Raw genomic sequence first — 13724 nt, forward strand, 5'->3', positions numbered from 1 at the left:
TTTATTGCTTTTTACAGCCTGCTGTAGGACACAGCGGAGTGTTTGCACTAATGCGACGTCTTTACGACCTCTCATGAAGGCGTTCACTAAACAACACAAGCACAGATCCAGTCACCAAATACACTGAGACAAGGACGATTCTTAAAATCACAATAAGGAAAGCCGGGACTGATTTTAAATTGACGCCACATCAATAATTTAATATCGAAGTTGATCTCCATGTGGACTCGCTCTCCCAGCCCTGAAGTACAGTAATGCCACAGAGCTTATCGCACTCAGCTGCGGCTTAATCAGTGAGGTTTCATGTCTTCTTATCAGCCTGAGGCAGGGCGCAGGGTGACGTTAGGACACACAGAGCTGTTTTCAGGGTGGACGTGCAACGACTGGCCTTCATAATGCCTCAACAGGAAAATAGGCGGCAGCGTTTAATGTACAGTGTGTTTAGGGAACGGCTTGGCAACATAAACCAACCTAAACTAACCTAACATAAAACATAAAATAATATAACCTAACCTAACATAAAACATAAAATAATATAACCTAACCTAACATAAAACATAAAATAATATAACATAACCTAACCTAACCTAACATAAAACATAAAATAATATAACCTAACCTAACATAAAACATAAAATAATATAACCTAACCTAACATAAAACATAAAATAATATAATATAACCTAATATAAAACATAAAATAATATAACCTAACCTAAACTAACCTAACGTAACCTAACCTACCATAACATAAAACAACATAACCTAACATAAAACATAAAATAACATAACCTAACCTAACCTAACGTAAAACATAAAATAATATAACCTAACCTAACATAAAACATAAAATAATATAACATAACCTAACCTAACCTAACATAAAACATAAAATAATATAACCTAACCTAACATAAAACATAAAATAATATAACCTAACCTAACATAAAACATAAAATAATATAAAATAACCTAACCTAACCTAATATAAAACATAAAATAATATAATATAACCTAATATAAAACATAAAATAATATAACATAACCTAAACTAACCTAACGTAACCTAACCTACCATAACATAAAACAACATAACCTAACATAAAACATAAAATAATATAACATAAACTAAACTAACCTAACGTAACCTAACCTAACATAAAACAATATAACATAACTTAAAACATAACATAACATTGCCTAACCTAACCAAAAAAATAACATTAAAAATAACAAAATAAAATAACATAAAATATAAAATATAAATATCAAAATGCAACATACCCTGACAATTATCACATTAAAATTATTAAAGTAGAATTGATTTTTTTTTTTAATTGAGGCATTTTTTTCTTAAAATTTAGTTCTTACAAATATTACTTCTGAATCTATGAAATAAAATATATAGTTGTACAAAACCTGTTCATCTGATCATCAGTTTATTTTTTTCGAACCCCAGTTGTCTAGACTATAACATCATTTGTTGACACAATTGGGAGAAAAAGACTGTGCTCAGAAAAGTGAAAAGTTAGCAATGCTACTAAGAATTGGAATTAACATGGAATTTTTAATTAAAAATTGGCAAAAAAAAAAACCCTAATGATAGAAATTACACTACCCACTAACATGTTCCACTTTTTCAGAAAATTACTGTTAGTATTTTATTATATCTTTGTTACTCTTAGCGTATAATCTGAGCGTATAAAAACAAATAATTCTGTGTTGATTACGTACACGGAATAAAAAACGATGGTGCTCGCAGTTACAGGTAAACGATCAACGACAGGGTGGTGTACTTATTAAAGAACAACACCTTTTTTTTGTCATGGAACATCAACAAAACAAGTTAGGTCCTGTTATTACTTATGTTATAGCAGCTGTAAACAGTCAGCGGTCGAATTTATGATGTGTTGATAAAATTATGTTTATTTCTAAAGGCATGCAGACAGACAGGCGTGCTGTAGACATTTTCAAACTCCTTCACGTGTTTTTCTTTCCATTCATGTTATCTGTACGTGTCCAGCTTTGACATTGCTCATTGCGCTGAACCGTAGGGACGGAGAAGCAGGAGGAGGCGCCAGAGCCGGGACAGGAATCCCAGACCCATTAAGTTATTGAACGTGGACAGACACGGCGTGGGGGTGGGAGCGCCGCAGCTCTATAGATCTCTCCTGAGTCAGACAGGCTACAAGACACAAGCTCCATATCAGAGCTGCTCTAATGAGAAGCAATTGGGCACGATGGAGGGAGAGTGAATGGAAAAGAGAGACAGAAAGAGAGAGCAGGTCAGAGAGAGGTCATCCCATACTATGACATGTTAGCACAATATGCTTTAGCAATATTGTCCCTGGTACATTCATACCAATAAAGCACTCTCGATTTGAAATGAATCGAGAGAAGCCAAAAAAGTAAGAAAAGGAGCGAGAGAGAGATGACAGAAAGAGATAAGGAGAGCGTGAAAGAGGGCAAAAGCACAAACGTGCATATTACACAGGCACCTGTCTATGTGCACCATTCAAAGCATCTCACTAGGCGTGCAAAAGTAAGTACTCCCTCCATAGACCTGCACTGATGCTCACGACTCACTCACGTCATGACAGAATTAAAGGTTAATTTATTCTGCTGAGAACATCAGACTTTCTTGAGTCTGTAACTTACTGTAACCTGTGGTATCTTAGTAAACATAAATTGAGTGAGCTGATGTAGATGGCTAAAGTTTTCAGCGAAAATCAGCTATCTTAATCTAAATGTCTGAATACATAATGATTTTTTTTAAATATGATCCAGCTAATATCAATATTATCTTGTGAGCTGACATAATTGTGTCATGTTTTGTAAAACAATTGGATAACTAACATATCAAATGTTTTTTTTTAATATGCACATCTAAAGTCAGTGTTAATAAAGTCCATAACAATGACATTCTTCAGTATGAATGAGTCAAATAAACATAGCAAGCTAGCATTTTTTTTTCTATGCGCATTGAATAACTTGCTAACTAACTTATGCAATCATTTTGTTAGTAATGCTACACAAGCTATTAATGCTACACAAGCCCTAACTCTCCTAACTCTCTCTCTTTTTAAAATTATTATTGTCTTCACTTGCTTCACTTGCTTGCCCTTCAAGCATAGTTTTAATTAAAACCGAGTTTGTAGGCTACCTTTGAGGCTGAATGTGCTAGCTAACAAAAGAAAATCTAGCAAGAAAAAGCTAGCATTGTTAACGTAGCTTTATTGTGCTCCTACTATAGCTTAGAGCTTACTCTTTAATTTAAACTTTGCTTGACGTTTAATTTTCTTCAGGAACTAACATTTTCTTTCCATTTGCACTAAATAACTTGCTAGTTAACTTATCTACCGATAACGCAAGCTAGCATATGTAACTCTCCTAACTTTACCACAGTGCTTAAATTGTGCGGCGTTGCTGGAAAACACAGCACACCTAGTCTCATTTTTGTAGGAATATGTTTACATTTTGTCCATAGAAAAGCGTTTTTGGAACATTTTTTGTGTATGTTGATTTTTCATGAAAATATATATTTTAAAAAAAAAAAATAAGATTTGATATTTGGGTTAAATTGGGACGCTGTGCCTTTAAGAGAAGCGCCTGTGGAACACCTCCCCCTACTGGAGGCCGGCGAGCCGCTGAACTTGACCTGAGCTGACCCACGTCCTCCCACCCCTCCCAAATTTCCGCTGCCGGAGTGCTGGAGCACATTCCTGCCTCACTGTGTTTACTGTGTGTGTGTGTGTGTGTGTGTGTGTGTGTGTGTGTGCGCGCACAGGAACGCCCTGCTCTGCTGACTTACAGTGTATGTGAAGTGACCGGAGAGATATGTGTGTGTGTTTTTTTGTCCCTCGCAGCACACCGTAGAGAGAGAGAGAGAGAAGGAGGGACAGGAGCAGGAAGGAAGTGAGAGGAAGGACGAATCCCGCAGGACGAGTGCAGGCTCTCTATCACTCCTGCCTGGTGTCGCTCTTTAGTCAAACCACCATGCCATTTGTTTTGACATTTCTTCATGCCAGATTTATTCCCGTGATTGAGAATTTAGCAGGAGGGGAAAAAAAGAGAGAGAAGGAGAGAGAGAATGGAAAGTGAGCCAGATCACATGGCCACAATATAATCGTCAATTTAATCATGATAAAAAAAACAAACAAAAAAAAAAAACACATGACACAATGCACTGTGATGGACAGATAATGATTATGTATGTGTGATTGATGTGGCACTTATTTGGAAGAAATGAGACACTCAGGAGGCCCCTCTCTCTCTCTGTCTCTATGTGTGTGTGTGTGTGTGTGTGTGTGTGTGTGTGTGTTTTATTGGAGCTAACGGTCCATGTTGAGTCAGGGTGAAGGGGAGAGCAGCGTGGGTAACGCTTCATTACAAAACATACCAAAAAACAGAGAGAGAGACAACACAGGACTGAACCACATCACACACACACACACACACAGACTGAGCAGTTGTTACTACTGATCCAAGAGTGAGAGAGAGAGAGAGAGAGATAGAGTGAGAGAGAGAGAGAGAGAGAGAGAGAGAGAGAGAGAAAACCCAGGACTGAACCACAACGAACACAGAATGAGAAAGACAGAAAAAAGAGAGATATAAGAGGGAGAGACAGTGACAGACAACACAGGACTGAACCACAACACACAGAAAGAAAGAGAGAGGGAGTGAGTGAGAGAGTGAGTGTGAGAGAGAGAGTTAAAGTTTTTACAAATACAGTTTTGGCTGGTTTTGTCAGTGCTACAGTATTTTAAGTAAGGAATAAAACACTTGAGGCTATGCTGTTATAGAAATATAATCAACAGTTATTACAGTGATGATTACTGTTACCACGCTAAAGTTGATTATTTTCCCACAGCAGCATGTCCTGAGGTATTTTATTCCTCTTACACCACAGCAAATCGCCACTGATTACACTGTTGTTATTCATTAAAGAACAACACGTTGTACATTTTATCCGTTTACATTTACATTTAATGTTGTCTGGGAATCAAGTTCTCACTTACGTTATTGCACCTATAAACAGTCTTCTGAAGTTAATAAGACTAAATAAAAATGTAGCTTGTCATGTTACCCGAGATGGAAAACTTTTTGACTGTTACAAAGCACCGGCACTGGAGACTCCTTCCATAACGATTACAGCGATGTTTCTTTGTTAAGTGACAACACGATATTAATCTGTTTACTATCAGTCTTAGATTACGTGGAGCATCCACCGTTATTAGTCATACAAGTCTCTGCGAATGCGCTGTTGCTATAGAAACGATAACGTATTACAAAATCAACGGCTTCTGACCAATCAGAATCGAGAATTCAACAGCGCTGCAACACTGTGGAATAAAAAAGTTCTGCATGGAAGTAAAGGAGGCACTGCAGCTTTAAGAACGAATGCTGAATGCTTGCCTCTTTTTCTTCCTCTCTCTCCCTCTCTCTCTCCCTCTCTCTCTCTCTCTCTCTCTCTCTCTGAATGGAAAGCTCCAGCTCCTTATCTTTGATTTTACAGCCAAGGCTTTGTAGGCTATTTGGTGGGTCAGGTGACTCTCGGGCCGCCTCTCTGACCCAGACAAGTGCGGCTGAAGGTCAAGAGGGAGGGAGCGAGGGAGGGAGGTAGACTTTCTCTTTCTCTCTCCCTCTCTCTTTCTCCTCAGCTGACGTTCTCCCGGCTGGTCGTCCGGTCATGATCCTGTGACCAACTAAATATTGACGCTTCTCAAAGATGTGTGTGTCTAGTGAAATGATTCGGCCCGTGGTGTCACATTTGACTTATGTGTACTCTTTCACACACACACACACACACAAACACACACACACACTTTTATGCTTCTAGCAGTGCACATTTGGAGTCCATGGTGTGTTTTGTTATGTCGGATTTCCTGACACAGTAGAGGGAGTTTGCTAAGCTGGCAGAGAGTAGAAAAAAAAAAAACTTGGACGGATTCAGAGATGAAGACGGCAATTCATTGGTGGGGGGAATTCAACAAACACGCTTGCTCACCACAGTGAGTCACTCCTGCCGCTGCCACTCACACACACACACACACACACACACACACAAACACACACACAAACCATCATTCTGAAACGCAGACCACTCTGGAGCATCGACTTCTTGCTACTTCTGCACTTGTGCATGCAACCTGCGGCTGCACAATACATAACGCGTTCATTGTTCTAATATCAGACCTGCATTAGTGACACCTCCAACATGCAAATGAGCCAAATGTTCTCAAATTAAAGCATGACAGCATTTAACCAGACACACACACAAACACACACACACACACACAAGCAATCACACACCAGCACAACCTCATCGACCACGGAAAAGTCACCAAATACACATTCTTGACTTGCAGTGAATGCTGTAACAGCTGGCCAGATGTGTACATCCTGACAGCTTGCGAAAACTTCCTCAGAAAGAAACGTCATGTTATATTAGTTATGGTTGAGTGAAAAAGTTTGCACAACCCCCAAGACAAATAAAGACATATGCATTCATTGTGGACGAATAAAACTGTCATGTAGCTATCAAGTTAGCTATCAAGTTATCAGTTAATGATATCAATCCAAATAAAAGTTTACACCCCCTCCCCTTTCTGAAAGCAAGGAATAAAACTATGAGGAAAATAACCAACGATGGAGGGGTGAGATCGGGCTGGCGGAGAGCAAGAGTCGTTACCAGGCTGATGCTGATTATTCTTTTCTACAACAGTGTGAATGATTATAATTTTAATTTTCTAACAAACGACATACACAGTTTTCCATTTATAGTCATAGTGGAACATCCTGAAACAAGTTAGTTCCTGTTATCACTTACGTTATAGCGAACACTTAACACTTAACAACACTTCCCTCACCAGCTTCTATTTTTCTCTTTTGAAGTAAACGAGACAAAAATCATAGCTTCTCATGTTACAGCAAGCGTAAACCAGAAAGGGTAAACTCATCTGTCATGAAGATGTCGGACAACTTCAAGTTACAGAAAGTTACAAAGCGCTGACACTGGAGACTCCTTCCATAAACATCTTCTTACAGAAAACATCACCATGGCAACAATTACACTCATAAGCTGTGAGCTGTTACTACAGAAAAGATACCTAGAAGCTGCTCTTTTGGAAAACGAATCAATCATCTCTGGTTTGATATGATTTACGGCCTGAGATTCGGCTCTGCCTGATCCCCACCTTCCTGTATTTCTCTGTTTTTAATGTTAAACCTGAATATTAGCCTTTCTGTAGAATTTTAGGTGTGGCTTACGGGTACTGCTTAACACCCCTCGCTCCATCTCTGTACAAGGGAAGAGATGACTCAGCCGTTTTTTTTTTTTTTCTCAGAAGGGCATCCTCTGTGATTTGCACCAAAGCACCAAAGGCGTGTGTCTGTCACCTAACGGCTATTCAGTGCAGAAGGAAGCTTTACAGAGCAGCAACAATTCTCGGTACTGTATTTATGCACCAGCAGGCGAAGAGGTTCTGAGAATCTCTTTCCTTCGTTACCTTGCACTGACGGCTCATTTAGCACTACCTCATTAGCACAACTCAACTCATGCCAACTCACCTCTCTCCTGCACAAAGTAGGCCAGGTAGAGATCCAGCTCCTTGACAGAGACGCTGATGTGGTGCGGCTGGACACACAGGATGTGGTTGGAGCACTGCGCCCCCTTCACCAGGCGCTCCCCGTCCGTGCTTTCCAGAGGAATCCCCTTGAACAGGATCACCATGACCAAGTCGAGTCTCCACACCTTGTCAGCCTGCCTCAAGCAGTCGATCCTTCTCATCTTGCCCTTCTGGTCGGGGTTGGAGAGCACGCAGCACGGCGCTTTCTTGCCTGTGATGGACAGCACGAAGTCCTCGCGGCACTCGGGTCGGATGTCCTTGCGCAGCTTGGCGAGCAGACGCGACGCCCACTTCTGCTTGACCTCGGACTTCTCGCCCAGCAGCTCGTCCTTGACAGCGCGCTCCTCGTCTTTGGTCATACGCTTCTCATGCTTTTTGAAGTACTTGCGTTTGCGCGCCTGAAGGTTGAACCAGGTGTAGGCGAAGGCGCGGACGTGCGGCAGCAGTGCCTCGATGAACGGATGGAACTCATCCTGAAGGGTAGAGGAAGACAGGAAATGAGTTAAGGGCTGAAACGTCAGATTCAAATTGCTCAGAGTAATCCTGAAACATGAAAACTCTACACATTCTCAGAAGAAAAGGCACTAAGATGCACCCTTGATGGTACAAATTCTTGACACTGGGGTAGTATCCTCAAATGTACATCTTTTTGTACCTTTAGTTACATGGAGATATGTAGTGTAGCTGTGTACTTTAAAAATTACATACTGCCCCTTTAAATTCCTTTCATTGATTTTAATTAGGATTGATTTTAATTAAAAAAACATTAACAAGCCGTTCCGTCCCCACAACCGACCACACCCCGTCTGTGCAAATAATTTAACCCTCGTAAGTTGTTTTACTGAAATTAACTGCCGTCCCATGAAGGCATTATATGAACGTATTCCCGTCTCATCAAGAGTTTCACGGGATAGACTTCAGAATGACCAAATAAATGAATGAATAAAGAGTTGTTCCTTTTTTTTTTCTTGGAATAAAAGGGCATAGTTCAGCAGCTGTGCTTCATCTGGGGGCGGAGCCTATTTCAGGGCCAGAAATATTAAAACAGAAGAGAGTATTGAGATCCAATGCATAGCATAATGGCGAATCAGAGGTTTTTAAAGGGATCTTGGAAATGATATTATAACAGATCTAGAAAGAATTTTAAAATGACGGACTGCACCTTTAAGATGCTTCCTAGTGCCCCTGTACGCCACTATCCTGGTTATGCGACGGTATTAGCAGTGGCATACTATGCCATCATTGGAGAACCGCTGATGTATCGGAAAAGTAAAATATTTTTAGAATCACATTAGCACAATAATATCGTAAATCACGATAATTACTTAGACATAAATCGTAGTATAATATCAGCACATGCCTATTATCGCCATTTTGGTCTCATTATTTCCTGAAATATTTCACTTTGTTCATTTTCCGCCAAGTCCTGGCAGAACCACATTTTGCGCAAGTGGGGTTTTCAGTAAAAACATCACAGCCTGCAGCAGCTCATTGTCACAGCATAACCACAGCCAGTCCCCATTTATCCAATTAGCTTTTGTTGACTATTTTCCTTCTTAGCGGTGAGTTTCGACAACAATACACATGTGTGCGTCTCCGAGGCTGCTCGCTGACCGCAGTTCCTCCTCTGTTTAGAGCAGCAGCATTACGTTTGGCCTTGCTAATCGCTTCCATACGTTGTGCAGTTGCATCGCTAAATGCCAGCATGGTGGTGTGCCATAAAAAAAAAAAAAAAAAAAAAAAAAAAAACGCTGACTGAACATGCACGTAGCTCCGTTAGCAAAACAAGTAGCATATGCATCTGAAACTGTTTGTGTGTGTGTATACATGCATAGTCATAACGAGAGCAACGCTCTCTAAAAAAAATTCCACATATTAGTAATCTGTAGGACGGCTGCATTAGAGTTTAAATTGAGGTCATAATTAGTCATGACAATCGATTATACAGCACAGGAAACTGGTAGATACTTCAAGATATCATCGTTGCTCCTGCGTTCCATTCAGGAGGATGATGCCTACGTAGGCAAGATTTTCTGAGCAGAAAAATAAAGTCTGTCTCACTTCGAAGGTACTGTAAAGACGTCTTCCTCATTTTGGAGAAACGTTGTAATTCCGCTCACCGGATGAGACTAGAGCTGGGCGATAGGACAAAAATATCGTATCACGATACCTGAAGTCATTTCTACAGTAAACAATATGTGTCACGGTATGTACGTAGGTTTAAATAGGTATAGGGAGGTTTGCTAACAAACTGCCGGCTGAACAGTAGTGTTGCATAAAAAAAAATTGATGTCAACAAAAATTATTATTTACCACTGAAAAGGAGGGAAACTTCTCTACAAAATTTTAACATTTTACAATTTCTCAGTACAACATTCAGTACAATATTACTTCAGTAAGAATTTTAAAGTGTGAAATTGCTATAAAAATACTGATGATACCTGAAAAAACTAGATTCGATACACAGGATCATTATTAGACGAAAAAATTAAAAACCAGTGGATTGGATATTGGAGAAAGAACGAATGAATTTGCTCTGATCCTGTAACAAATGGAAAAGATAGGAATTGGAAAAGTTTTTTTTTTTCTTTGTTAGGATTCATTTTTATTATATTTATACTTCATTATATTTGCAGTGTAATTGATTTTGTGTGTAAAAACTGCTGTCATGTTTTTAGCCAAGTGTTTCAGTTACAAAAATCATTTTCAAGCTCAGTAGTTTATAAAGAATAAAATATCCAACAGATATCGATATCAGCAGGTTTCAGTCTCAGTATCCGCTTATTGCACAGGCTCAGACAAGACTTCCGTTAAAGTTTGAAAAAACAAACACAGCCAACTGTGGAAGCAGGTACAGTTAGTTACTAAACCATAATAAAAGCTGATTAATGACAAATTCCTGTTGACACTGAGCACATAATTCAAGTGCTGCAATTAAACTCATTAAAAAATAAAGAGCTGGCAGCTTCGTGCATTAAAACTACTTTTCATAATGACATCATTTCCTCCAAAAGAGTTCAGTTCTTACACTATTCATTTACATTTAACTCATTTGGCTGAGGCTTTTTACCCAAAAATTACAATTTAGACAACATGCGTTAATCAAGAATGTCAAATTCATATATACACTCACTGTCCACTTTATTAGTAACACATGCACATCTGCACATTCAGGCAGTTATCTGATCATTCAATCATGTGGCAACAGAGCAATGCATAAAATCATGCAGATACAGGTCAAGAGCTTCAGGTAATGTTCACATCAAACATCAGAATGGGGAAAAAGTGTGAACTCTGTGGCTTTAACCATGACATGGTTGTCAGTACCAGATGGGCTGGTTTGAGTATTTCAGAAACTGCTGATCTCCTGGGATTTTCACCCACAACAGTCTCTAAAGTTTAAACAGAATGGTATGAAAAACAAATTACATCCTGTCTGTGGAGGGTCTGCAGGAAGAAACACCTTGTTGATGAGAGAGATCAGAAGAAAATGACTTGACAGGTCTGAGTTGACAGGAAGTCTATAGTAACTCAAATAAGCACTCTTTACAACTGTGGTAAGCAGAAAAGCATCTCAGAATGCACAAGACATCAAACCTTGAGCTGGATGCGCTCTAACAGAAGCTACAACAGCTATCAGGGGAACAGACTCACCGAAACTAGACAGCTGAAGACTGGGGAAAGACCAGGTGATTTTTTTCTAATCTGTCCAATTCTAAACTGTCTAGTTTGGGTGAGTCTGCGCCTCAGATAGCCTCAGATTCCTGTTCGTGGCTGACCGGAGTGGAACCCAACATGGTCTTCTGCTGTTGTAGCTCATCCACCTCAAGGTTTGATGTTTTGTGCATGCTGAGATGCTTTTCTGCTCACCACGGTTGTACAGAGTGATTATTTGAGTTACTATGGACTTCCTGGCAGCTCGAACCAGTCTGGCCATTTTCCTCTGACCTCTCCTATCAAGAAGTGTTTCCACACACAGGGCTGTCACTCACTCAATGTTTTTTTATTTTTATAAAATACCATTCTGTGTAAACTCTACAGGCTGTTGTGTGTGAAATTCCCAGGAGATCAGCAGTTTCTGAAATACTCAATCCAACCCATCTGGCACCAACAACCATGCCACGGTTAAAGTCACAGATATCACACGTTCTCATGTTTGATGTGAACAATAACTGAAGCTCTTGACATGTATCTGCATGATTTTATACATTACGGTGCTGCCACGTGATTGGCTGATTAGATAATTGCATAAATAAGCAGGTGTACAGGTGTTCCTAATAAAGTGGACGATGAGTGTATATCGTAAAATGTTTATCCTTTCTTTTCTTCGGTGCCTCTACAGATTTTCTGTCTAAGCCATGTTCCACAGTGAACAACATCCAAACATGACAGGACACGACTTAATCTATTAATCATGTTAAGCTATTAAAAAAAAAAAAAAAAAAAAACACCTCGCAGTATTTTCTCATCAAATAAAGATCACACTACTTTGAAGTCCTTGTCTTCTTCCTGCTTTTCCCGCCAGTTTAACTGGATGAAAATCTCATCACATGACAATAAATTGACGTGCAATCGCAGTATTTTTCTCTTCAGAAACTTTTCCACAAGTGACATTTCACACATCAACTCACAATTTATCTGCTAAAGTCAAACTTTTCTCAGTGTTTGTAAACACTGCAGTTTCTAATGTTTCCCTTCAATAAACATTCAAAGCGCTCAAATCGTTTTCCTAAAATGATAATGAATGAAAATCTAGTATCAGCACGTTCCAAGTCATAGTCATAATTTTAAGCGCTGCCTGCTGATGATGCCAACATTATAAAACTAGTACAGACATGAGACGGAGAGAGAGAGAGAGAGAGAGAGAGAGAATGAAGAGTGAGAGAGAAAGTGAGAGAAATAGAGACAGAGAGAGCAAGAGAAAGACAGACCGAAAGACCGAGAGATTGAGAAAGCGACTGAAAGAAGGAAAGACAGAGAGAGAGCCAGGTCAGTAGAAAATAAAGACAGAAAAAGAGAGATACGAAGAGGCAGAGAGACAGACAAAAAGAGAAAGAGAGAGAAAGAGATGCAAAGAGAGAGTTAGGCAGGAAGAGATTCAGAGAGAGAAAGACAGAAAAAAAGGGAGTGATTGATAGAGTCAGACAGAAGAAGAGCAAGAAAGAATCAGAGAAAATTAGACACACAGACAAAGAAATAAAAAAAGAAAGGAAGACACTGAGATAAACAGGGGTAGAAAGATAGAAAAAGAGATAGAGACACAAGCAAAGAGAGACAGAGAAAGAGAGACTCAGTCAGAAATAACAAAAGAGAAAATTAGACAAAAAGAGAAAGAGGAAGAAAGACAATCAGAGAGAGAGAGACATATAAGAGAAAGACAATGAGAGAGAGAGACAGGTAGACAGAGAGAGAGAAAAAGATAGTGAGAGACAGAGAAAGAGAGACAGGGTACAGTTAAAAGAGTGCAACTGAACATGGCTATTAAACACTGCAGATGTCAGTTGTTCAGTTCTCGAAAGCACCAACACTAAACTCTTTCAGCTGCACAAACTCTCTTCTCCTGAAAACACAACACGCAGTACCACACAATACAACACTACACAACACCACATCATCACCCAGGGGAAACTCTCTTAACTCCTCCACATGTATAGGGACCTGCTCCACCCAGCGCCCAGCCAAACATGGTTCAGAACGACACAGTGAAGCAAGCCAAACAAACTCTCTCCACCACACAATATCATCAAAACTGTTCCAGCTGCACCGAAAACAACACAAAACAACATGGCACAGTGCAGATTCATGTACGAAATCAAAGTCCTGACGTTCACCTTGCTGACCTCAATACACCTCTCACGTCATTACGGAGGAGTAAGTGTGTGTGCTGACATCTGGCTATAAAGCCAGCAACACTTAAAGCTGTTCAAGAGAAACCTGTTTCAACTCGTTCTCACTGTATATACACACGCTATACCCCATGCTGTATATACTCTAGAGGTTCTCGAAACCTCTGCCAGGGACATCATCCAGAGTAAATTAATTTCCAAGGATTTAAAATTAAAAAAAAAAGCAATACGGTCAGGAATCCCGTGGATA

At 39.6% G+C, this 13724-nt stretch overlaps 1 protein-coding gene across 6 annotated transcripts in view; it reads right to left on the reverse strand.

Annotated features, from left to right (window-relative positions):
- nfic (nuclear factor I/C) overlaps positions 1-13724 on the reverse strand; it is a 127812-nt gene that overhangs the window by 73269 nt on the left and 40819 nt on the right. For all 6 annotated transcript variants that reach the window (XM_053236210.1, XM_053236209.1, XM_026928080.3 and 3 more), the window contains exon 2: positions 7570-8101. In XM_053236210.1, the coding sequence (XP_053092185.1) occupies positions 7570-8101 (532 nt within the window). The remainder of the gene's footprint in view (positions 1-7569; positions 8102-13724) is intronic.

The sequence above is a fragment of the Pangasianodon hypophthalmus genome, chromosome 8 (genome assembly GCF_027358585.1).
Source record: "Pangasianodon hypophthalmus isolate fPanHyp1 chromosome 8, fPanHyp1.pri, whole genome shotgun sequence".
NCBI classification, from domain to species: Eukaryota; Metazoa; Chordata; class Actinopteri; order Siluriformes; family Pangasiidae; genus Pangasianodon; species Pangasianodon hypophthalmus.